The following is a 25,449-nucleotide window of genomic DNA, read 5'->3' as shown; positions in this document are numbered from 1 at the left end:
TTTACAAGACTCACTGCAGGGGGTAGGAGCTAACAGTGAGCACAGTTTAATGGTTAGCTTGGCTCCATCCCTTGCCACCTATTACCCTGAGATATTACCCTTTGTTTAGCATTTGTCCTTAAACTATGAGCACCTAAATGAAAGATACTGAATTATAAGATACTGAAATGCAGGTGTCCCTGTTCCTTCCACCCAGCTGTGCTTACACTGGCCATAAGATTCCAGCCCTCACTGCTAGTACTCAAAGGCAGCTGATGGCAATTCCCAAACTACCTTGTTTCAGGGCATTCTAAGGATTCAGTTTCACCTGATACTCACGTATTTCTTAATGTTTTTGCAGCTGAAATTGTGATTCTAAATTAGCTGGACAAATCTAGCTGCCAGTTGGCTACTGCAAAAGGAAAGCTCTAGAACCCAATCACAGGCAATGTCTCTTTAAGAGTGTCACCCTTCATAAAATTCAGATGTGGGAGGAATACTCCCTCCTTCAGCATCTCTTTACACCACCTTCCAAGTTACACACAGACACAGTGTCACACTCATTACAGTTTATTGCTTATGTTCAAACATCCTGTTCTTATTCCAACTGCTGTATTAGAAACAGATACAAAAAAAGGCACTAAAAGAATTTTCTCCATATGATCACAATCCTACGGTTTCAGTCACATTACATTAAGGTACCTTAAATCACCAGCTTCCAGCTGGGGAGCAGAAGGCAAATATTAGTGCTTAACATCCAGTAAACAGAGGTATTCCCGTGTGTTCCAGCCCACATCATGGAGAATGAGACAGGCAGGGCTGAGACAGGCTGAAAATTCACGCCCCATTTCCCTCAATAAGGCTGTACATGCTAATCCACATCAGGCCCTATGGGAGAAATATCAAAGACTGGCTCAGAGCTTTGCACAGTGCTTGCCTGCAGGGCACAGGGAGGTGGAGATTGGGCTATACCACTGTATCAATGGCTTTCCCTGAAAAGTGTAAGAAAGAAAGAGAAAGCAGTTGGCAAACAGTGAAAATATTTTGTGAAGTATTTTGCACCTGAGTGCTCCCCTGAGTGGGACTGAAAACACATTTTTAGCAATAAAATGGAATTCTGTAGATAAAAACTGGTCAAACCTCCACTGTCAGATGATCAAGACTCCTCTTCCTTTCTTCCAGGGGTTGCTACACAGTGGGATAATAATCGACTCTGACCAAGGCAGGGATGGATTCTACCATAGCCAGGTAGATGAAAGACAAATGGAGAAAGAAACAAAAAATTCCATTGTTATAAAGGAGAGGAAGCCTAGAATATAGCCCATAATATATATCAAACACAATGCTCTGCTTTGACCTGAACTGCCAATATGCTCTACTTGTGGTACTCATTTCCATATTAATAAGAGCTGCTGAAGGCCACATTTGGTCTTTAAACACACTAAATTATCCTGCCCAGCAACCTCTTTCTTTTCAAACACTTCATTGGCAGGCTATCACTTCATATTCAAACTGGAAGCAATTCCAAGCCCAACCACAACTTCAGGTAAACTGGAGCACTGCCTCACCTGCCTACTTAATTCCACATCCTTTGCCTTTTAATAAACGAGACCTACACCTTTTAATTTTCTGGTTTTAGATAGCATCAGAAATAATAAGAGAGCACCTTGGTCCAGGTTAGAATAGTCTTTTCACATCTCCTTGACAGATTAAACAAGAATTTCTTACGCCAGGAAGCAGCAGAACACACAGGCCTTACTCTGGTGAAGAAAAATATTACATTTATCCCCTATATAATGTGGAATTTTGTCTCAGCTGGTGTAAAACTGGTACTCTGAAGTCAGGAGAAGCAAAATCTGCATGCCATGCTAGCTAGCTGGACACAGCACTTCTCTTTTAACCCAGTTACACTGCCAGCCATCACTGCCAGTGAGGTCAGTGATAAACAATAACACAGTTGCAGGGCAAACATGAGGCATTTTCAAATGGTTGCACCCATTCAGCCAGCGAGGGAGCACACAAACAATCATGTGGTCATGAGCAGGGAGGATAGGGAGCACCAGATAGGAAAGTCCAAACCATGAATGCCCAAATCCAGTAAAAAGCTTTCTTCTCACACAGGATTCTGATGTTATGACCAACTCCATTCTCTTCCCTCCTGGAGCTTACACAACTAGAAACGTGTCCTTGCAGATTTTCTGACTCAACAAGCTCTGAGCCAGGCTTCTCTCCTTAACTGCATGTTCCAAACTCCTTATTATACTGGAATTTTTCATGTAAAATTAAAAGAGAAGAACAAGCTCCTTATCACAATATCATCAATGGAAAATAGTTGTGCTTGCAATTACAGGGGTTTGGGAGTCAATATGGTGTCCTGCACCAAAGCCCTCAGCTGTAGCCTGCTGGAGCAGTCAGAGTCACTGGCCAAAAGTCCTTGGCTCACAGTATCAAAGGAAACAAAGAAAGTGCAGATTTCTTGGGACAGGAGTTGGCACTCGCTAGACTGCAGCTTTGGCATCACCAGTGCACACACCACAGAGACCATTTCCAGGTACCTTCACAGTGCACTCAGAACCTGCAGAACACAGGATCCATCAACCCAAACCCACCAGAACACTCATCCCTGACTTCAGGCAGTTCTAACTGCAGTTCCTAACCTGCCTTAGCCCACTCTAGACAATCCGACTGAAGGGATCTTGAATTAGTGAATTAGTGAAACTTTCCAGTGTAAACATGATCAGTGTAGTCATGAATCATACAGTTATTACTGTTGCCTATGCACCTATTTCACAACCCTGTATTAAAATAAATGAATATTTTTTTATCTAGCAGCCAAGTTCCAAGTCCTCTTTCTGCTTGTGAAATATTGTTCAGCCTTTTCCTCTCTCCACTCCAGCAGGGAGTGTGTCATGGCACCAAACTCATCTGCAAAGGCACAGGGAAGGAAAAAGGGCAGAATTCAATTATTCAGAGGACAAAATTAATCTTGAGGTTATTTTAAGACATGTTCATTCGAAAGTGCCATATGAAGATAAAAATCTATCAAGAGGATCAAAGCTGCAGCCTCACTCTATGCACGACCTTTTATGTCACTGTTTGAGCTTCAGATGTGGGCTTGCTAATGTGAGGATGCCCACCAGGGAGGAGAGGAGGCCACAGAAACCAATCACTCCTGGGTTGGTCTTGTAGATCCCCAGCGTATCCAGAGGGCCTGAGAGATCACAGAGATTCTTCACCAAGTCCAGAAGCAAAGGAGGATTCCTTTTCAGAATCTGAAAGAGCTGGCGGAGAAAACTGTGCAAACCATCACTTTTCACACCATTTAGTTCCTCGCTGTGCTCCTGCCAGAAGCAATTCTCCTTTGTCTTTTCTTCCAGCGCAGCTTGTTCCAGCCTCCAGGAGATCTCATACCAGTCCCTGGCCAGGTTGAGCAGGAGTGAGCAGTAGTAGCACTTGGTAGCCCAGTGGTGCCACTTGGGCCTGTCGATGCGGGGCTGGAGGCCGACGCTGCGCAGCCACAGCACGGCGTCGCACACGAAGTACAGCGCCCGGCTCAGGTGCGAGGCCGTGAGGCACAGGCGAGGCACGGCCTCGGGCAGCCCGGCACTTCTCCTGGCTGCCACCAAGGCGTGCACCACGTTGCCCAGCCTGAACACTGCAAGAAACCCCACAAAGGTTAGCACTGCCTCGTGCAGAACTCCTCCTGCCGCTGTCCACGTGTAGCTTTACAAAACTTGGAGGGCTCTGGGCATTTGTATGATTAAGCACTGCCTAGAATTAGTGAGGAAAGGGGTGTCAACATCTCAGTTTTGTGTAAAAATCACCAGCCCAGGACATACACACAGGTTTGGACTTGCAGCCTTCCTTGCCACCCCGTTCTTGCACCTGGGGGCCCTCTGGACCAGAATCACTCTCAGGTCTGCAGGAATCAGTGCCAGCAAATAAAGAACACAAACAGAGCCTCTAAGTTCAGCTGTACATTTCACTGGATTTTATCTCACTTGGTGGACAGAAGATGTTACTGCATTAATCCTACTGCAACCATGGCATACAAGTTTCCTTTGTGCCTGTGAAAGCTGGTGATTCACCTGCTGAGCATGGACACCAAAGTCCCTCAGCCATGAATCTCTCAGAGGGACATGCAGCTCCCTGCAAACTGTGTGGAACAGTGTATTCCATTTCAAGCTACAACATATGGCAAACCTGATTTCACCTGCTGCACCATTTGGGTTTTGGTCCCTGAATGTTAATACAATACTATTCGAAACACTTTTTACACCCTGCTGCCTTGTCACAGTGACAGATGTTGACAGCACCCAAGCCTGGTGGAACTACAAGAGTCCTGAATTTAGGCCTGATGTCTATTAGTGATTTATTTAGCAGAAGCACAGGAATTATGGCTATGCTGATAAACTAACTGGCCTCCCCACTAGAAATTACCATAGCTCTGAAGCTAATGGAATAATAAACAAATCCATGGCAATACAGTAGACAAGAATATTTGTCTCATACGTTGCAGTTGCTCCAGGATTGAGCAATTGACAAGTGGGTGGAAGATCAAGCTGAAAACAAGTGATACACACACAATAACAGTGTAACCATCGTGGATGCAACCATGACACAGAATGGAGTGATGCAAATGGTCAGGCTGTGGGAGAAGCACGGAAGGGTATGAGATTTAGTAGGGTATAAATGCTAAAGAAAATGAATATGTTAAGTATATAAGGACATAAAAGCCATATGGCAGGATGGTCCTTCAGAGGTGATTTTGTGGGATGATGATCTTTTAACACTGTGCTGTCTCAACTCATCAGCTGGAAGAACTAATGAGCACACAGTGAGCCAGCCTTGCCCATAACCCTGGTCTGTCCTTGAACAGAGGTGACATTTTGGCCTCTACAGCAGCAGCTGACTGTTGACTTTTTCCTCTGGCCTGTCCAGCAGTAATTCTGATTGTCTAACTGGAGAGGAGGCTGAGGAAGTAAAAAAAGTCTATTTGGCCCTACTTAGCCTGGCAAGCCACGGCAGAGATAAGGCCTATTGACAGTTTTGTAAATATACTAAAAGAGGTTTTGTGGCTCAAGCTAGGTTAACTACAGGAAACGTAAGGCCAGGAAGTTTTACTGGAAGGAGCAAGTGAAGAAGGTCTTATCCTTCTAGACACCAGATACTTACTTTTCCGGCCAGAGCTCATGCTAGATTCCAACTGCTTGAGTTTCATTACCAGCTTCTTTTTATCGGCTTTATTCTCTATTAAATAGCTAAGCAACATGCATGTGTACTGAGTGGCTCTGGAAGGGAAAAAATGAGGAGAGGGGAACACAGGTGAGACACAGACAATCACAGGATGGCAGCAGCAGGACAGGTTTATTTCACAGAACCAGAATTGTCAGGGTTGGAAGGAGACCATAGAGTACAACCCCAGTGTCAAGGCAGGAACACAGGAGCGTGTCCAGGTGGGTTTGGTATGTCTCCAGAGAGGGAGACTCCAGCACCTCCCTGGGCAGCTGCTCCAGCGCTCTGCCGCCCGCAATGTAAAGAAGTTCTTCCTCACGCTGAGGTGAAACTCCTTGTGTTTAGTTTGCGGCCATCGCTGCTCGTCCTGCGGCTGGGCACCGCGGGAGAGCCCGGCTCCATCCTGGAGCGGAAGGTGCCTCAGGCCCGGGCTGGGTGCGGGCACGGGGCCGCGGCCCGGCGGGACGGGACGGGGCCCGGGGAGGACGCCTGCCCCCACACTCACCGGAAGATCTGGTCGCGGCCCTGGCAGCGGTTGGTGAAGTCCACGAAGCCCTCCATGGCTCGGCGGCACCGCGGGAGCAGCGCGGGGCCCGCGGCCGCTCCGCCCCGCCGCGCTCGGGCCCCGCCCCGCCGCGGAACGCTCCGCTGCGCGCCGCGTTCCCGGCCGGGCCGCGGCACCGAGCTGCCGTTACCACGGCAACCGTCAACAACGGAGCAGTGCGGTGTCACCCCGAAAGGTTTCCCCCTCCCGGGAGCCGGCGGCGGAGCTGCGGCGGGTCCTCCCGGGAAAGGCGGAGGAGCCCGGCACGGCCCCTCGGCCCCGGCACGGCCCCTCGGCCCCGGACCCGCTCCGCGGTCAGGCCGCGCTGAGGGGTGACGGCGGTGCGGTGCGGTGCGCCCCGTGAGCGCGGCCACGCCACAGAGCTGAAGCTCGAAACCACCCGGTGTCTTGGAAATGAAGTATAAAACTTCCAGCAGGAGCACGCGCTCTCAAAGTTAATCGCTGGGATTTTACCCAGGTCGAATAAGTTCATTTAACGAAGAACAAGCTAATGTTTTTGAATGCTTTGTCATAATTCTTACACAAGCTCGTGACAAAGTTTTTGGGCTCTCTTTACCTGTGGGCAGCCTGCAGATCCCTGTGTGGCTGAGATCCCCAGAGCAGGACAAACCCCCCGGGAAACAGAAGCGATACAAGGAGAAATAAGCTGTACAGAACAGGGTTGCTCTGCCTGTCAATACTGAAAGGAACCCGCCCTTAGACATCATTAATCATCTTTTCCCCATTACCTCATGAAAGAAAGTATTGAAGGACTCTTCGTTCTTCTGCATCCAGGGTGATTCCTGCATCCGTGGTGTGCTTTGCCTCTGGAAAAGGAGAACCATGGCGGTGAATATTTGGAAGCATCCCCTGGAGATTCCTCCACCATCTGAAAAGGACTGGCAAAAGGAAGATGAGGAAGATTTCTTCCTGCTGGATCCTGATCGAAAACGTGATGTGCTGCCGCAGCCCTTCAGGATGATCAACAAGCTGGTGCTGCAGGTTTTTGAGAGCGCTATGGAAATCATTGAAAGGAGGGAGATGCTCCGAGAAGCACAGAAACTAAAGGTGCAGCCCAAAAAATGCTTTCCAACAGCTGAATTCCAGGTACAGAACCTCTCCCAGCAGAGACAGCATTAACCACCACAGCAGATTTTGTCATTCCTCTGTTCATGACGTTCCTCAGAATGCACCACCATCTCACTGGTTCAGTTCAAAAGCCTGCAGCTTCTAAGCTTGTCTGACAGGTTCTGCTTCCCACTCAACTATCACACCTCTCTGAAAAGAGAGAAGCTGGTATTAAACACTAAATTTACCTTCTGCTTCCCAGGCTGGCTCCACCCTTGTTTGCTGGGGAGAAGGTAATTAGTCAGTAGCACACAAGTGGGCAAGTTCAGCTCTGTGTTATGTGAATACTCCAATAGGAGCACTGTGAGCAGAACGACAGTGCTGCCTTCCCCATTATTATGTGGGGGTGTCAGAAGGATACTATGGTGTGTGCTGGTGTTGTGTGATTGCTGGAGGAGTTCAGCATCCCATCACAGCTCTGTGCTGGAATGGAAGGGCTGAATGCTCCTGAGCTCTTGGCCTTTAAAGCCCCTTCTGTTTGTGGGACAAAACTTTCTCATTCCTAACACAGACCAATCTCCGTGACAGAAATGAGAGACCCTCCCCTGCTCTTGTGGGGAAAGAATGTGTCAAAATGTTCCCCTGGTAGAATAAATCAATTTCAGGTGAAAAACCAGGAGTATATCATTAGTATGGCTGCTGTACCCTGCTGTGAGAAGGCAGCTCGGTACATTCACCTTTTCCCTTCTTTGGTAGGTAACTGAAAGAGCCAATTGCCTTGCAGTGTCTGGAAAATACATCTTTGTCGGTGTGTCCATGGGTCTGTCTGCCTTCAACACGTGTGACTTCAGGGATGTCTGTGCTTGGGATGCAGCCAAGACAGAGATCTGTGCCATCCATGCCTCAGATCTGGGCAGCGAGTGCCATGTCCTGCTTGCTGTGGATGAAATGGGTTAGTGTGATGTGGATTTTCTTGCCCTAGCTGGGGAATAACTATGCTCTGGAGCTGAATTGACAGCTATGATACACAATATTGCTAGATCAGGAGGAGCATTAGGGTGGCTGAGAAGCTTCCTAGAAAACCCTGCAAGAGAGGGTGTTGGACAGCTCACAGATTGTAGGGTGACAGAATGGCCTTAGGGCCTTGTGATTAGCAGAGGGTGTGGGTTTGGTGGCCTTGATGGTGCAGCAGAGGCAGGTGCACAGCTGAGGGAGAAGCTTAGTGAAATTTAGGAACATCTTGGGCTGGGCAGAAAGAACTATTGCTCAGTATGACCTTCTGTCTGTGACCTGTTCCTGCACCTGTAATAATTTGTTGGTTCATCTGAAAGTTGTCAGTTCTGGTGGAGATACTTTTCAGATTGGTTTATCCATCTCTATGCACAATCAAATATTTACTGGTTCTCTCATAAGGAAGCCAAAAAAAGTTTAGTGCTGGAGAAAGCTCAGGAAGCAATGTAATCCTTTTTACTCTCCTGCACATGTTGTAACAGCCATCTCCCAAGAGCATGGCTAACATTCCTTCACTTTTCTCTCTCACCTTCTGCTACTTCTATATTTCTATTTCAGGGCTTGCCTGGCTCTTCTGCTTTCACAGGGAAAGCTTCCTGCTCATTAAAACCCTGAATGAAGTGGTAAGTACTGAGCTAGTACCATAGACACTGGGCACAGGCTGGGAAGTAATCAATCATGAGGAGTACCAGTAGCCCTCAGAAATTTATTCATAGGCAGTAGTGCTCCAAGACTGCTGCCCAATATTTATTTTTGTTCTTCCAACAATCTGCCTGGCCTTCAGCCTGTTGAGAACTGTGTAAAGCCATGGAGCTCTCTGAATCAGTGATCTTGCTTTGATGTCAGCCTGTTTTTCCTTGGCAGGTGGACATCAGCCAGAGAAGCACTTGTGTGGAGGTGGTGCTGTCCCAAGGAGGTGATTATGCAGGAATCCTGCTGCAAGGCAAGCGCTGTGTTTGGAGACTCTTGTGTTCTAACATAGGGGCAGCAGCAATGTTTTTAGAATGCTGCACGTGGTCTGGGCACCCAGAGATCCTGTTTTAACCCTCTCAGTTCCTCCTCCAGCTTAAAGAGTGGCCCCTGCCACTCCCTGTCTCTTCCAAAATGCTTGGTGTGGATCAGGACTGATCCCAAAAGCTGTCTGGAACTGGTCAGTGCAGTCCCCAGCCCCCAGGAGGCTCAGTGAAAGCAGGTTTCTCTCTCTCCAGAAGTATCAAACTCAATTCTTCCTCTGGTTTGCTATGGCTAATTTTACACTGGAAAGATGTAGACCTAAAGAATTTTCTCTGCAGATATAGGCCAAAGAGCATAGACAACCTCTAAAAACACTACAAGGAACTCCTTGTTACAACATTCTTCTGTTTCATGGCAGCTGACTCCATGGCAGGCAGGTCTTCTGGACCTGTGTTTGGTGGAATCTGCCTGGACACGTGCTGAGAATGAGACATGTAGCAGAGAACTAATATGAGACCATGTCTCTCTGCTTTCTACTCTACTACTCAGAGGCTACAAGTCAGGTTCTTGACTGAGTAGCTTCATGGAATTTCTTTGGTGGATGTGGGACCTTGAGGAGCTGAGCTGGAGACTGAGATGTCAGTCTCAATCAAGCATGTCAAGCCTCAAGTGGGAGGAGAGGTGGCCTGCATGAAGTTCACAGAGATTTCCCATTTCAAAAAATGTTCAAATCTGTTTATAAGGATAAAAGATAACAGAGGCTGCTTGTCTGAAAACCTTTCCTCCTCATTTCCAATTGCTTAACATGGTTTCCCAATGCAGACAGCACAAAAGCTTGGCTGGAGATCTACCAATTGCCTAAGGATTCCTGGCTGACAGAGATGGAAAAGATCACAGAAGCTGCAGAAACTGCAGAAGCTGCAGAAACTGCAGAAGCTGCAGAAGAGCTGGCTTGCAGTGAGAGGAGGTCAAGCTTCTCATCTGAGGTACAAAACAGTTCCATCTCCCTCTGTGGTGTTTTTTCTTACAGCTTTTTGCCCACAGGTCTTCCCCCAAGCCTTGCTGCTGCAGACAGTGACAGCAAAGCACAGCCTGAACCCTCCTGTTGGCCCAAGGGGATGATGTGTGTGTGTCTACAGCTGCTGCATTTGCCCATCCCACATTTCATCAGGCCTTTGTGCTGTTGGGACATCTTTATTCTCCCAAGACAGGCTTTCCAAAGAGATTTCCCTGGTCCCAGGGTTAGTGCTCCTGCTGCCCCTCCCTGAAACTGGCAGCTCATTTCTCAGCAGTATTGCTCCATCTGAGGGGGCCCTGTGTGTATGGGTGTTCCCACAGAGCTCTGCCTTATGTTACTGGGGGAAGGTGAACAGGAGTGGGAATCAAGCAGGATACCTCTGTTTGGCAGTCTGGTCCTGAACAGGGTTTGTGTTTTAGATTACATACAAGAGAGCCTGGTGGGGTCACAGTCTCACCCACCTGACAGGGCAGAGTCTGCCTGTGTGCACTGACCACTGTCAGCTCTGGTTCTCTGGCAGAAAGCTGAGGAGCTGCATGGAGACAGTTCTGCAGAGATGGTCACTGCTTCAGTGACTGTCCTGAGCTGCCATGGGGAATTTTAAATGCTGAGTGAGGCCTTAACCCTCCCCTTTATCACTCTCACCCTGCTGGATTCACCTCTCAGCGCACAGACACTTCCTGCCCAGCACCTTGAACTAGCCCTCTGTGACAGCAGCCTCCTAACTCTTTCCTCTTCCTTCAGCAAAGACTTTCCTGGACATTTGAGAGGGAACTGCTTCTCAGCCTTGTCCTTAGAGCAAACACCATGTTTAACTTAGCAATGCCAAAAACAAGCACTCAGGCATTCTCTCTTTGCTGATTCTATGCAGACCATCCAAGTTCCTGCCCCTTCCTTCTCAGATGTGGCTAATTATTTAGCCAGTCCTTTTCTGTTTAGCCCAATGTCAATCTGTGAGGGGTGGTGGGCACATACTGGTTTTGGCCCCTTGTTATAATTTGCTATTCCCAGCCAAGTATATATGTGACCTCCTCCAGTCCTGGGCTCTGTGAAGTAAAATCTGGTTCTTGCTTTCAGGAGACACTATTCAACCTTTAGTCCTGCTTATTTTTTTTTCTTTTTTGCCTTTTTTTTTTTTTTCCCCTTTATTTTCTGAGCATTGCTGTGACTCATACAGGCCTGTGCTGCAACAGGAATAATTGAGAGATGGCACAAAGACAGCAGTCTGGGTAGGACATCCTTGTAATTTAGTTGAGAAAGTAGTGCCACTCTCAAGCTTCTGAGTCCTGGCCTGAAGAACGAGCCCAAACCCAGTATCTCCCAGACAGTGCCAGCCAACCTCTGCATACACAAAGGAGTTATTCCTAAATTCTTGAGGAAGCATTTGATTCCCACAAACAGGTGAAAACTCATCAGTGTAGCACACTGCACAGTTCTCAGGTGGACACTTTTCTGTTGCAGGAGTTTCCTGTGTCTGCAATCCAAGCTGATGTAGAGCTGGATCCCCCAGTGCTGCTGCTGACAGTGAGGCCACCCAAACCCATCACAGGTCAGGACTGATTCTGGATGTGCAGCCTGCAGTCTGTTTGAGGTGGCAAAGGAATCATGGCCCCTATAAATACAGAACAGGTCAGAAAGCTTCAGTAACATGATCCCTGGTCCTTTCCTGACCTGTCTTTCTAGTTACACGTAATCCTGTAGTGGGAGTTGCTTCCTCCCAGACCATCTCACATGTCACCTTTGCCAGCACAAAGTGCTTTAGAGTGTCTCAGAGTGGGTGTCATACACCCCTGGCTTTAGTGTCATTGGAGAGGGAGGAGGCTGCTTCCTAGATCTAGCAGCACCCCTAGCTCATCGCTCTGAGTCCTGGATTTATAGACGAATGCCAAGGATGAGGAGGGGACAGATTTTATGCTGGGAAAATTAAACAGAAAGGCAAGGTGAGCAGGGTCCTCAGAAGTCTTGCCCTAATCCCTGCACTCAAGTGCTAGAAAATGGACTAGTGATGTGGAAAGTCCCCACACAAGATAAAGTGTTTTCTGCTTCAAGACCATGCCACCCCCAAATGCCTCCATGGTGTTTGCTTCATGGTTTCTGCTTCTCCAGGGCTGTGCCTTTTCCCCTTGTGCTCCCAATCCAGGCACTAGTTTTAAAGGCCCTCTGGATGCCTTGAAGGAAGTGGATGATGGCAGCATGCTTGGCTTGGGGTACAACCACCTAATCAAGGATTCCCAGTGGGAGCTGCAGGAAGCAATCTTCTGTAGCACTTACCAGGAGTATCTGGAGGCTGAGGGTGTGATCAAGGAGGAGATCCCCAGGTGAGTGGGAGCACCAACCAGGATTCAGTCCATGAGCCATCCACACAGGGCACTGAGCAGTGCAGATGGAAGCCTCTGTCTTAGCTTTGCTTCCTTCATCCAAAACCTTCAGGGCAGGGGGCTGGAGCCATTCCAGGGCTTGTCACGGTGCTGCCTGCTTATCAAAGCCTTTCTTTTACATGTATTTCTTCCTTTTTTCAGATATGCTACCTTTCATTTCCTCCTTCCTAGTCGGATTCTGGTGGGACCAGAAATGGAAGTACAGCCAGGTAATCCAAATGGACAAAAAGCTGTGAAGCACAGTCGTTGCATGACATTGAGCTCCAGTAGAGCTCAGTGGGCCTGGCTTGCATCCACTCTCTAAGTTCCTTCTCCAAGGACATAAACCTGAGTAAAACTGTCAGCCCTAAGACTTAAAAGTCAGTTACTGGCATGGAGTAAACAAAAAGTATCTTCATATTTAAAAAAAAAAAATCCACAACCTCTCCCTGAAAAAAAAAAACAAACCCAAATAAAAATACCCAAACAAATAAACAACCAAAAATGTAAAAGGAGGCATATAGTCAATATTAAAAAATACAGAACAACAACCAAATAACAAACAAACAAAGAAACAAAAAACAAAAAAAAAAAAACCAAAGGGAGAGGTTTTCTGGTTCAGTTTCTGTGTGAGCAGAATTTCTATCAGGAGTACCATGAAAGCTCTAATGAGAGCTTTCTAATGGTGTTTTGGTGTCCTGGATTGTTTCTTTTTTCATCCCCAGTCTCCTCTTTCTGTCATCCTCTTCTCTGTACCAGATATTCCAGTTGGCATCGGTGTGCATTGGGATGGAAACCACAACTTCTGCTTGTACTTACTCAACCGTTCAGTCAAGGAGAAAGCAGGTAAGAAAGTTTTGCTTTCTCTAGCAGAGCACTCTGTGAGGAGTGGGAGTGTTCTGTGGCCAGAGGCTGTCATTCTGCCAGGCCTTTGTGATTCAGGGAAATGAGGAACTGGGAGGAAAGCTGACTCATATCTTGTGGGTTAGGCTGGCATTTGGATTGTGGGGCTCTGTGCTGCACAGACTGACAGTGTTTTAAGTGAAGCCTCTGGCAGGAGGCTGCAGAATGGTGCATGTTTAATGGGGAAAATGGGTGCTAGTACTAGAGAGAGAATGCTCTGCACCTTCTTACAGTTGTCTCTCTTCATGCCATTCTGTTTAGATTCTGATCTGAAACCTGATGTTGTGTGGCCATGTGCAGCTCCAATAGCATGCTCAGCTGTCAGCTCCTGCTCCAGGTACCTGGCACTGGCAGGTGAAGATGCAACAATAACTATTTGGGATAAACACCTAGGTGAGCTTTGGGACTGTATATTGGGATCACTGTGGATAAATTGCAGCTTTGCCTATGAGTTTGAGGCTCAGATTTGTGTGAATAAAGGGCTGGTGGTGAGTTTACCAGGAAATCTGAAAATAGTTTGGATTCAGTCATCTATTGGATGCTTGGCCAGAAGTTGCCAGTGCAGCTCTGGCCCTTGCAGAACCATCCCCATCCAGGGCAATGCAGGGGCTGGAGCAGCTGCAGCAGGAGCTGTGAGACAGTGACAGTCACTGCTTTGCCACTGCACTCTAAGGTTATTTTTGAGACTGTTGTGGCATCACAGTTCAGGCTGCCATCAGTGCTAGTGTCATTCTGCCATGATGCAGGGACTCTCCTGGCAGAAGAATCTTCTTCTGCCATCTGCTTGTTCTCCCTCTGAGCAGGCCATGCTCCAAACTAAGCTTTGCTTGGACAAATTACCAGTTCCTTTTTTTCTTCTTTCCTCAGGATACCCACTGTTTGTGACTGCCATTCTAGAGGAACGTTTCATTCGTAGTATCCACTTTCTGTGTGATTCTGCAGCTGCCAGTGATAAGACAAGTGGTACAGATTCTGTCTGTAGTGGTGCAGATCCTATCTATCCCATCATTCAGCTTCTAGTGCTGTGTACAGACAGCTCTTTCTATTTGGTGAAAGCCTCCAGGTCTGGGAAGTCCAGCATCACACTCCTGGCAGACAGGTGAGGGAGACTCCAGCCAAAGAAGCCATGGTTGTAGTGGTCCAGACTAACAAGGAGCCCCAGATTTCTGTGGAGTACAGAACTGCCTGCTTTTCTTACCCAGATGGCTCTGCCATGCTGCTGTCAGCAGCAAGTGTGTTTTTACTAGTGCTAAAATCCAGTGGTTTGGCAGAATTAGGAGTGTTTCTGCATTCTTCTGTGCACGAGAACACAAATACTTCTAGCATAGCTCCAGGGCTGATGTTGTGTCTCTGGTGGGTACCCAGGGGAATTTTTATTTCCCTCTTCTGCCCTTAACAGAATACCATCTCCCTAAAAGTCAGAATAAATATTTCTTGCCATCTTTCTATAATTTTTTGTGTTCACTTATGCCCTTGCTTTGAGGAGGAGGGAAGCTGCTGCTCTGAAGACTCTGATTTCTGCCTCCATGGCAGGCAGGGATTTGTATCCCCAGTGTAGTTCCTAGGCAGGTTTGCACAGGGATGGGCCTCGGGGGTTCCTGCCCAGCAGAAGACAGGCTTTGTCTCTATAGGGAAGGGCTGGCTGGGACTTTTTGCCAGCCAGTGTGCCACAGATTGCCACTGTCATTATCACAGCCTCTCAGTATGTGCCAGGCACATGCAACAGCAGCATAAACCTGTGTCTCTTTTACAGACCTGAAAATCCAAATCTTACTGTCAGTGCAGTGATGCCTGTCCTGGCCTTCCCCAGTGCAGTGAGTATTACTGCCAACTCTCTAAACAACTGGGTAGGAGCACATGTCCAGCTGTGCTGGGATCTTGTTCCAGCAAGAACAGTAACTGGGTGCCTAGAAGACAATGAGCAGGGCAATCAGATATGGTTCTTGCCTCACATCCTTTCCCAGCCTCCCAATATTTTTGATATAAAGACTTCCTGCACCAGTTACAGGTCTGTGTGTAGCTGGTAATGCTCAAAGGATTTCTCTTCCATGGTCTTACTCAGTATCCCCTTGCACTTGTGCCCTCTAACTGGTCAGAGGAGCACATGGACAGGTCCATCTGGAAGGTGGGAGGGTTCAGCCATGAAGCCTCAGGCATCAGAGTCAAATATGGGAGGGCATTCTGGCGAGGAAGTTACAAACACAGGCCAGCCATACCTTACAAGTGGCCTCAGAAAGTTTTTGCAGGCATGGGGAGGATTAAAAGCCACTCACCATAGCAGCCATTCAGAAGGCTGGATCTAGCTCATTTCTAATGTGCCGTTTCCCTTTTCCAATCCATACCTCCAGCAGTTTCAGTCCAAGTTCCCTGCAAGGGCTGTTCTTCATCTCTGTCACTCTGTGACTATGGGGCAGGCAAAGATAACTGCATCATAGTTGGGGATGTGAAGTCTGGATGTCATCTCAAGTCCCTTACAGAAAATGTTTTTCACTTCTTGTACACCTAATTGTCAATTTGGCTGCTTCAGGTCCTGATCTTCTCCTGGGATGGCTCAGTGTCCCTGATGAACACTGACACATCACAGACTGTTTACTGCTTCTGCACTCCACCTTCTCATGCTGTAGCACCCCCCTGGCAGCCAGTGTTCACAGTGGATAGTGTGAACTGCTGCTTGCTGCTCCGAGGTGGGTGGTCACAGATACAGCATCACTGGATGCATTCAGCTGTGCACTGATCCTTGGCATTTCTTGCTGGATGACCCCTGATGCAGTAGCTCACTGTTCTTGTTTCTGTCTAGGAGTTGAGCACCAGCAGGCAGATGAATTGGTCCAGAGTAAAGCCACTCACAGCACCATCTTCCTTTTTGATTTCAACTCTTACCCACTGAAGGAGGCTTTCCCAAAGAAACCAGATTTACCTCTCAAGCCCTTACAGGAACTGCAGTGGATTGAGAGATGTAACATTTTCCTACGTGACAGGTTTCACTTTCTGCCTGAGAGGTAAGTGCACCTGCATTATTGCAAACTGTGGTGTGCTGAGTTCATGCAAGGTCTCACTCTGGAGCTTCTGGGTTGTTCTGTGTGCTGTGAGATTTCTGTCTAAGGCTGGTGTTCAGGGCAGCTGGATTCCTGACAGCTACCCAAACCCTTCCTCCCCTCCCTTCTGTTCTTCCTTGAACAGCTTCAGCTGTAAGTCAGGATGCAAATTCTGATATGTTTTTGTGCAACACTGTGCAAGCTTGTCAGGGAGTATGATCTTATGTGTTTGCTTTAGACCCCACAGCCAGGCAGAGCTGTTCCTCTCTCGACCCCTGCATTGCCGGGTTCATGTGACGTTGAAGGAGGTTTGTGTCGGCGGTTCCTTGGTTTGGGAAGGTCCCCGGCAGCCTCGGGGATACTGCATCGCGGGGATGCGGTCATTAGATGGCACTGTGACATCTCTTTTTGGGTCTTTGCCTTGAGCTCTGTTGGAAATCTGGAGCTGGATCAGTATATCGTATCTTCTTTCACTGTGCTTTAATTCTCCAGTTTGAAACGGAGTAGATAGGCGCAGGTGTGAACTTATAGCACATATTATCTGATTCCCTAATTCCTTGTGTCCAGGGTGAATCCTGTGGAGTTGTCTGGCTAGTTAAGTGCAGAAAAGTTCCATCCTATGCTACCAGCCAGCAGTTCTGTCCCTCCTTCTCAAAAAGCTGTATAAGGCTTGTTTGCCTTATACCGGAAAACTGGGGAGTCACCACCTCCAGGGATATATTGCTGAAGCCAGAGTAGTGCAATACAACTGCAGTGATTCCTGTGTCTACAGAGATCTAGAGACAACAGAAATTCAGAGGTCCTTGTTGTCAGGAGCAGTGAATTTGAGTATTGATTTGCATGAGGGAATCACTGAGATTTTTGGACACAGGATGTAGAACTGTTTAATTGGTAGTGAGCCCCAGGGGCCCTTGGGGGTGTTGTCTGGAGGAATGTCAGGGACTGTTTTTGTTTGAACTACCCTTTCCTCCCCTTTTTAGGCAGCAGGTACTGCTGGAAATGGAGGAGCAGGAATACTGGGATTGTCTGCAAGCACAAGCAGCTGCCATGGACAGTGAGAGAGAGAAAGTGAAGGGAGAGAAGAAGCAGTAGACAGCCTTCCATCCTGAGGGCCAGGCTCATGATCCAGCACTGACATTTTGATAGACACAATTGCAATCATCTCTCTCCCAGGGACCTGGAGCATCAGAGCAATCTGGTATGTTACAGTAATACTGTGGACCTTAATAAAGCCTCTCCTCCATTAAAAGTCTCTTGCTCTTTGTAGGATTGGCAGTTTTTCAGACTCTGATTTTCTGTCCTTGTGTTGCTGGGTCTCATTTTCTGCTCCTACCCAGATGGACAGCCATCAGCATCCTTGTGCTTAACCAGAAACCTGGTCCTTTCAGGAGGCAGCAAACTGTGGAGGTGTCTTCCCTCAAAGCACAGCAGGGCTAAGCAGCAGTGACACTGCAGAGTGTGACAGGACTGACATAGGATGTTCTGCAGTTGTTTCTCTTGACTTCAAAGCAGGCAGTTTTGGGATAAGACTGCTTAGGAACTGCAGCCTGGAAGGCCCATGAGAAAGCTTCAGTCTTTTTACAACTGATCATGCTTCCAAGATGATTGCCTAACCCACAAAGAATCTGACAAATTTCCCAGGAACCACTCCAATCTGTGTGCATAGGGGACTTTTTTTTCCCCCCCAGGTCTCTCTCTAGTGCCTCCCACAGAGGTTCAGGAGGGCACCAAAAAATCACCTGTAGGGTGCCAGGGATTCAGCACAGACTGTGCTGTGTAGATGCTCCCATGCCAAGGTCCAATTTCAGTTTTTCATAGCAAGTTGTCTTGTTTTGGGCTGAGTTTTGATGAGAGGTTTCAGCCCATCCTCTGAAAATAAAATCAGCCAATCTGTTAGGGAGGTAGGAAAAGGGAGAAGCATTCCACTTGTTTCACAGTCTCAGATGCCTGGCTTTGCTGTGGAGAAGAACAAGCCATTTGAATTGAACCTTCCTATTTGCTACCTTTGTGAAGGCTCTGAGGGCTGTAGTAAAAGCTTTTGTGCTGTCATTTTCCATCTGCCACAGATTACAGCTTCACAGCTCATCTGATTGTTACGGATATTGGGACTGGGCTGTGTGAGCTCTTGCCATCTGCCTCAGAGCAGAGTCAGGAGGGTGAGCCCAAAACACCCTCAATGCCTGTTTAAACTGAGCCACCTGGGTCAGCACTGAAGTGAACAAGGAGCAATCCTTGATCCTTCCTTCTGTTCTTGCTGTGGTGGCCACAGAGCTTAATTATTTTGTTTCAGTGGTACTATTAGTGGTACAATAGACCTTCTGCCATAGCCAGGCACAGGGGATTACTCGGGGCAGGAATTCCTATTCCTACATTGCTTCCTATGCTGCAGAAAGCCAGCACAACTAATATATGGCCCCTTGAACAGCACTGGGTCTAGTTCTTGCAATTTGTGAAAATATAAAGGGCCTGGGGATCTGTGTCATTAATCCTACCCCATCTGCTTTCCATCCAGAAGAGGAGCAGGGCTTGCCTGGCATCAGAAGAGGCAGGACAGGATCTGCTGAACAGTTAGATGTACTGTGCATACACCAGTTTGTGTGTATTCCTCTCAAGATGTACTTGTTTGTTTGCAGTTAGAATTCGCTCTAAGATTCTAATCATGTGCTTGGCCAAGATAACTAGGAGCTGGCAGACTCCACAGAGAAACGAAAACAACAAGCAGCTGCAGGAGGCTGATGAAGAGCCTTTGTTTTAACTCATGATTTCAACAGGGGACCATTTGTTTTCTGCTTCTTCAAGGGATACAGAAAAATTGGCATGATCAGTGTGTCGACGTGTGTTAGGGATGGGGCTCTGTGCTGAGCTCCACAGCATGTTCTGGTGACAAACACAGCCACCTGATTGCTTGTTCAAACTGCCCTTGGCAGCTCCACTTTCCTTCCTGGCCACTCTGTGGGCCCTAGGCAGCTGTAGGTCTGTCCCAGTTTCAGCTGTTCTCTGCTGGGAACTATAGAAAGGCCTTGAGTAGTATCACATAGATATATGTATATATGTATATATGTATATATGTATATATGTATATATGTATATATGTATATATGTATATATGTATATATGTATATATGTATCTCATCATCAAAAGATGAAACTGAATTCTGCTCCTAGCTTGTTGCCAAGTTCAGTGAACTCAGACTTGCTCAGGGTATAATAGGAGCAATTTGGCTCTGTATTTTAAAAAAGTAAGAGAAAGTTAAAAGATCAGTTGATGGATAGAGAAGGCTGTGAGGGAGGAGGAGGAGCTCAGCTCCACAGAGAGGCGCTCAAGCAGCATCATTCAGCAGAGCAGGTTCCTGCCCAGTCGGGCAGAGATGGTTTTTCTGCACGAGAAGGGAGACGAGGCTGCCGTCTAATCTCGCTAAATTATCTGCTGTTCTCTGCAAGAAGCCAAATGTCATCTTACTTCTTTGCATACTTGCTTGTGCTGTGAAGGCAGAGGAAATCAGAGGCTGATATGATCTGATTCCCCCGCTCCTGGGGCCAGCAAACGTTTGAGCTGTTTGGATAAGCCACGTCTGTGTCTGTTGGAAGGAGTGCAGTCCTCAAAGTGCTGAAGTGCTGTGTGCCCTAAGATCTGCACTCCTTGCTGCCTGTGTTGCCAATTTTAACACAATAATCCACACATCCTGTAGTGTCTCACCACATAAACCTGAAGCTATCCTGAGGAGGAAGCTGCAAAGACCTCTGTGTCCTACCTGGGGGAAATCATGTCCCTGCAAGACCCTGTGGGATATACAGGGAAGGTCAAGCTGCCTCCCCTGCTCTACTAATTTGTGTCTAGATATAGGTAGACTATGTACTGCATCCCATTCCTAATTTCTGAAATAGCTCTCGTTGTCCAAACTAGTGTTGCCTCATTACCTCTAATGCCAGTTCCCTGTACCAGCGTGCAGTTTCTCATCATCCTCTGAGTCCAGGCTATTGCTGTTGGATTGTGCTGCTCAGCCAAGCCATGAAGATCAAATCTTTTAATCCTCCCTAATGCATTGTGCCAGGCATCTCAGTCTGGTTTATTGTGAGGCTTCTGCAAACCCTTCAGTTTGTCCCTGTTTCTATTCCAGTTTGATGGTGTCCAGTGTTTCTTGTGCTGCTCTGTCTAGGACCTGGTACAATATTCATGTGTGCTCTCACATGGGGAGCCAGGTTCTGCTGGCCTGGAAGAGCAGGACAATTGGCTGGGATGAGAAACAAGCCACGTTTTCAAGGCCAAGATACAGGATGAGGCTGGCTGAGCTTAGCTGAGTGCTCGAGAGATAAGAGATTTGCATGAGGACGAGGTGATGCTGTGCTTTGGCTCTTGCCCCGTGGATTTACAAGCACTCTATGCAGCTCAAGACAGACACTGCTTGTGCTCTGAGGAACTCACACTCTACACAAGCCAAGTGCTGGGCCTGGGGTGTAAGGAGCAGCCTCGTTGTGCCACAGGGGAGGATCTGTCCTCGCAGGAGCCAGGTCTTCACGTGGCACACCTCTGTGCAGGGCCACGTGCTGGCTAAAGCAGGAAAGCCATGGTGTAAGAGAAGGGGAAGGAGAATGACTCATGTCACTGCAGGGCTGCAGATCAGACAGGAGGGAAATGTACAGTGTCTGAGTAGTGAATTGGCTGTGCTGCTGAGTTTGAAACACTTCCACTGCCTCGAGCTCGTTTTGTTAGAAGCTCCGGGTCAGCCCGCTCGGGCAAACTGCAGCTCTTCTGCACGGAGAGGGCTGGATTGTTGGAGGGAGAGGGAATAAATCTGTGTTGTTGAGAGGGTGTTCACAGGAAAAGGAGATGTGTAGGGGGAAAACAAGTCCTGCACCGAGCAATGAGGAAGATACACTAATTAGGCAAGGAAGAGGAACCTGCTAGGTTGCAATCCTGACCTAAACAACCAATTATAGGATAATACAGCACACTAATACAGGGTAAACACTAAGTGGAGGATGCTTCTAAATTAATTTCTTTTTGAAACATAGCCATCATTAAAAAACATCCGGCATCCTAATTTTGAACTGCCCATTGCTGATGCCAGCACAGCCTTGGTCAGCTGTCACAGCTGTTAAACTACCTGTGCTGTTTGAATCTGCACCCTGTTTCTGATCTGAATAGGTCACGTTCCAGCCTCCAGCTTGCCAGGTCTCTGGGAGATGGATCAGCCCACCAGCAAAAGGTGTGGGTTTTGTGGAGGGATTTAAAAGCCATGTGTGTGTGTAAAGCAGATGTAGGGAGACTGAACAGGCTCCAGTGTCCATGGAGGACCTCAGCAGTGGGTTCAGGTTAGAGGTGAGGGGAAATCTGCACTGGCTGTGGAGGCAGAACAAGTGTAGATTCCTGGGGAGTCATGCAGCATCCATCAGTGGAGGGATCTGAGGGCCAGGGAGATTCACCAGGACAGGAGGCACTCCTGAATTCCTTCTCACCCTGATTCCCTGTCATTCTCAGTTTCTAGAAATGAGATGGAATGGGTTCCTGAAGTGTTTCCCATACTTTCTGCATTTGGGTTGTTTCTCTCTTTGAAGGCTATAACACACACAAGGAAATGAGAAAAATATTTCACACAATTCCTGGGACAGTGGAGAGAGGCAACTGGGGCAGGGACACAAACCAGGAACAATATTTGCAATTGTCCAAATGGGAATGGAATGTTCAGTTCCATCACTAGTAGCTTTTGCTTTTTATGGATCTCCCCCGTGACAGAGTCCTGGCAGAGACTGAGGCAGTGGTGGTGGATCAGACAGGACTGAACAGATCTGCCAGGCTGTACTTCCCTCCTGGTTCAATAACTTGTATCCTTCGTGCTTCCCAGTGAGCAGGCAGTGCCTATTATGGTTTTGTCATTTTTTTTTCTCCTGGTCCTGTCTCTGGGAAGTTCATATTTTAGCAATTAATTTTCTTAAAATTATTTCTGCTAAAAGCATTACCAGAAGGTCCCTTGGCACTGGTAACTGTTTGCAAAGGCTGAATTGTGTTGATCAGCATTACAGACAAGCCCCCCTCCAGCAGATTAAATCAGAGTCAGTGCTGCTGAGTGGAGTAACAAGGGGTAAGGCAGCTATGAGTGATAAAAGGAGGAAGCTGTGAGTTATTTGGCTTTGCTATGATCACTTTAATCAGTGGTTTTCAGGAACAGGTTGTATTTTTCTTCAGTGCACATTACCAGCTGTAAATCATCATTCCTCAGGGATCAGAGAGACCGAAGTTATTTACTTGTTGGAACCAGAGTGAGCAGATAGAGACTTACACATTTCCTTTACAAAATGAATCTGAATCAGAAGCCTTTCTCTGTATATTCTCCACCTCTTGAGGGAAAACCTGAAATCCAGATCTGGATTTTACACTTCCATCTTGCTATGATCACACTAATCCTAATCTTCCAGACTGGGGAAGAAACTATAAAGCCTAGCTGCCATTTAGGCTACCTGTCCTGCTTTTGTACTGCCACTTAGTCAGCCTTAACAGCAGTTTTTCTCTTTGAACACATTAAACAGTCTCATTGCAGCATAATTATTTTGTGCAAAGACATGCATCTTGTTGCCTCATACCAGAGCTTCTGGAGGAAAAATGCTAATGCAGCCTGCAGTTTGATTATCATTGTGGTGACAGTTGTTTTCCCGTTTAATTTTGACTTTGCTTTCATTCTCTGGGAGCAGAGTGATGCCATGCTGCAGCTAGGAAATATTTAGCAAGGTACTGGGGCAACACAGCAGACACATAAAAGGCAGGTAATGAAATACAATGAATTGTTGGTGAAAAGATCAGCCAATTAATGCTTTCAGCTGTTGCAGCACAAAAACCCCCATATTCCCTCCCCCAAAGGTAGATCAAGTGCTGTTATGAATTCCTAAAGCCTCTTTAGAGAATTTAAATGCATCCTCCAGCTCTAAGCTGTGGACTCACGTAGCATTCCAGCAATAACATTTTCCCAAGGATGAACTGTTCCTGAGCAGAATGGCCACAGAAGTGCATTTCATATGTAAGGGATTTTAAGTTAGCAGGAGCTTATGGTTCTATAAGTAAGGTTTGTATCATCTGTCAGAAAGCTAAACATTTCCCCAAGAAGTCTAAAAAACACTGCGATTTCAAATTTTCCATACAACCCCAGTGTTTTTTCACTTGTCTTTATTATCTAATTACACACACAGGGTGAGAAAGGAATAAGAACTGTAAGGAAGAAATTTTATTTTTTAAATTTTTCTCGAAGGAGAAGTACTGCTGCATTTTGTTTCATTAGTTTAAAAAATGACAATCCTTTTCACTGAAATGGTCTTTAGAGCAAAACTCAGTACTGTAGGAAAGAAGAGATGCGGTTTGCAAGAGAAATTAATGATTTTGGATGCCTTTACCTCACATAGTCAACTAGAGTTTCCTCAAATGGACTGTTTTCACTGTCCCCCAAAGGCCTCCTTCAAATCAAATCAGAATGTCTTGGGATGAATCTTAGATGTCTCACAAGAAAATGCAGTGAAGATTTGGCTGTCACACTTGTGAAGAAACAATTAAATTTTCCACTGCCCCTTAAAACTGCACTGGGCTGAAGCTGCAAGAGCCTTTGGGCAGTGTCAATGCACACCTGAGTCTGTGACATGAACAGCCCTGGGTCAAATTCACTCCTTGTGTGGCTTCCTGCAACGTGTTGACTTCACTGGATTTACACCACGGAAAAAAATTATTTCCTTTTTAAATAATCAGGAGGGAACTCAGTTAATTGCAGCCACACTGGGGGTTTGTAGGTGAGCAGAAGGCAGGTGCCTCCATACATCCCTCAGGCATTGCATTTGCAGAGCCACTGGGCTTCACTGCTCCAGAAAGGGTGTGATAATCTGCCATGGCTCTGTGCTGGGGACAAGCAGCTCCTGTCAGTGACACTGGCAGAGACAGTGAGTGCCCAGGCAGGGGCAGGAACCTGGAAATGGCCTCTCCTGGCAGCATGTGTCTGAGATAGTATGGGGGGCTTTAACTAAATCTGCTGGAAATTCAGGGGCCTTCTGGGAAGGATGCTGATGAGGGCAGGGAGCTGCAGGGTGTCTCCTTTTCAGGAGCAAATGCGTTTTATGCAATCATTTTAGACCCCCTCTTGGCTTCAGTGCCCTCCCCACAACAGTGAGGCTGATTATTTGTGCTAATGTCCTCATCTCTGGTGAACAATATTGCTGCTATATTTAATATGAGAGAGGGTTATTACAGTATTATCTAGAATGAGCCATAACCATTATAGGTTGCTCTGTGTCTCAAAGCTAGTTTTAATTAAAACTGCCAATAACTTCGGAGGTGTTTGACTTCTGGAGTTGAGACAAAGGAAGAAGATGCTCATGTGGTTTCATTTGGTTGTGAATGAATTATTAGAAGGGTGGAATCAGGATCACTGGCAGCTAGTGAACACTTTCTGTGCTGTAAGAGTCCATAGAGCCTGACTGGCCTTTCCCAACATGTGTAGATATTTGGGAGCAGGTTATCATTTCCCACAGGCCCATGGAAAGAAATGTTATCGTCCCTCACACCACTCAACTTGATTTTGAGACAAACCATGAAGTGGGACTTCATGTTGCAGGGATGCCATTTGAACAAACTTCCTGCTAGCCAGAAATAAAAAACTGTGTCCTCAGAAGTTGCTTGGTTTAAAGTAAATTCAGAGATTTTCCCAGCTCCCTCCCAAAGCTTCAGCAATTCTGGACATCACATCTGCTCCATCAGCACGAGCAATGGAATAGGAGGTCATGCCTCCCTTTACCTGCAGCAAGTAGAAAAGCAGCTCACAAGTGTGCTATTAAAAGACTGAAATGAACATGCAATTAGAGATCAGAGAAGCCTTCTGCAGCAAAGTGCTAATTACTCCAATCAGAGATTCCTGTGTCTCTCTTTACCTGTGCACATCAGAGTTCAAGCTTTTGATAGTCACAGCGAACTCAGAAAATCCATTTATATCCACACCTGATGACTGGTGTAAGTGACACAATGGATCGGCTTTGCTTAGACCTCTGCCCATGTCCTACACACCATCAATATGCAAACACAGCAGAGGTGAGCTCGGGGCTGAATTCAGGCACTGTACAGCTGGATACATTCTGTGGTTTGGAACAATTCCCTCTTTACCATGTGCCTTCTCACCCTCTGAGACTGTGGGTGTGTCTGATAAGTTACAGGGCACAATCCTAAGAGGGAAAAGGAGAACGATCTGGGATTTCATGCACTTTAATGTAATTTTGTGAGGAGGAGACCACTTCAACCCTAGAATCGAAAAGAAATAATGAAGAATTAAATAACCTTTTCCTCCCACTTCCTCTGCCTGTGCTTTTTCTCCACAATATCAC

General features: G+C 47.0%; 2 protein-coding genes across 3 annotated transcripts; one reads left to right on the top strand and one right to left on the bottom strand.

Annotated features, from left to right (window-relative positions):
• Positions 1-533: 533 nt before the first annotated feature.
• On the bottom strand, positions 534-5,862 carry PEX11A (peroxisomal biogenesis factor 11 alpha). Of its 2 annotated transcripts, none has more exons than XM_056499587.1 (3): positions 5,720-5,862; positions 5,155-5,270; positions 534-3,634 (listed from the first exon to the last, which is right to left on the bottom strand). In XM_056499587.1, the coding sequence occupies exons 1-3, from the start codon at positions 5,773-5,775 to the stop codon at positions 3,069-3,071; spliced, it is 738 nt and encodes a 245-aa protein (XP_056355562.1). In that variant the 5' UTR covers positions 5,776-5,862; the 3' UTR covers positions 534-3,068. The 2 variants fall into 2 exon arrangements, with proteins under 2 accessions (XP_056355562.1, XP_056355563.1); XM_056499588.1 differs by having other exon boundaries at positions 5,155-5,617; positions 5,720-5,785.
• Positions 5,863-5,932: 70 nt separating this feature from the next.
• WDR93 (WD repeat domain 93) lies at positions 5,933-17,356 on the top strand. The gene is made up of 16 exons (XM_056499586.1): positions 5,933-6,236; positions 6,554-6,865; positions 7,583-7,778; positions 8,396-8,460; positions 8,702-8,780; positions 9,614-9,777; positions 11,271-11,358; positions 11,950-12,127; positions 12,329-12,396; positions 12,926-13,012; positions 13,331-13,462; positions 13,937-14,168; positions 14,823-14,883; positions 15,597-15,753; positions 15,867-16,068; positions 17,085-17,356. The coding sequence occupies exons 2-16, from the start codon at positions 6,602-6,604 to the stop codon at positions 17,194-17,196; spliced, it is 2,085 nt and encodes a 694-aa protein (XP_056355561.1). The 5' UTR covers positions 5,933-6,236; positions 6,554-6,601; the 3' UTR covers positions 17,197-17,356.
• Positions 17,357-25,449: the final 8,093 nt, after the last annotated feature.

Source organism: Oenanthe melanoleuca, chromosome 10 (genome assembly GCF_029582105.1).
Source record: "Oenanthe melanoleuca isolate GR-GAL-2019-014 chromosome 10, OMel1.0, whole genome shotgun sequence".
Lineage (NCBI taxonomy): Eukaryota > Metazoa > Chordata > Aves > Passeriformes > Muscicapidae > Oenanthe > Oenanthe melanoleuca.
Note: the sequence above shows the minus strand (reverse complement) of the source record. Positions and strands in the feature narration are given on the sequence as shown.

Excerpts from the sequence above, each read along its gene's own strand:
- WDR93 (XM_056499586.1), top strand. The coding sequence starts at position 6,602 with ATGGCGGTGAATATTTGGAAGCATCCCCTGGAGATTCCTCCACCATCT. Across the intron at positions 11,359-11,949 it reads GCCACCCAAACCCATCACAG|GCACTAGTTTTAAAGGCCCT; the intron begins GTCAGGACTGAT and ends CTCCCAATCCAG. Across the intron at positions 12,397-12,925 it reads AGAAATGGAAGTACAGCCAG|ATATTCCAGTTGGCATCGGT; the intron begins GTAATCCAAATG and ends TCTCTGTACCAG.
- PEX11A (XM_056499587.1), bottom strand. The coding sequence starts at position 5,775 with ATGGAGGGCTTCGTGGACTTCACCAACCGCTGCCAGGGCCGCGACCAG. Across the intron at positions 5,271-5,719 it reads GGCCGCGACCAGATCTTCCG|AGCCACTCAGTACACATGCA; the intron begins GTGAGTGTGGGG and ends TTTCCCTTCCAG. Across the intron at positions 3,635-5,154 it reads CATGAGCTCTGGCCGGAAAA|TGTTCAGGCTGGGCAACGTG; the intron begins GTAAGTATCTGG and ends GGTTTCTTGCAG.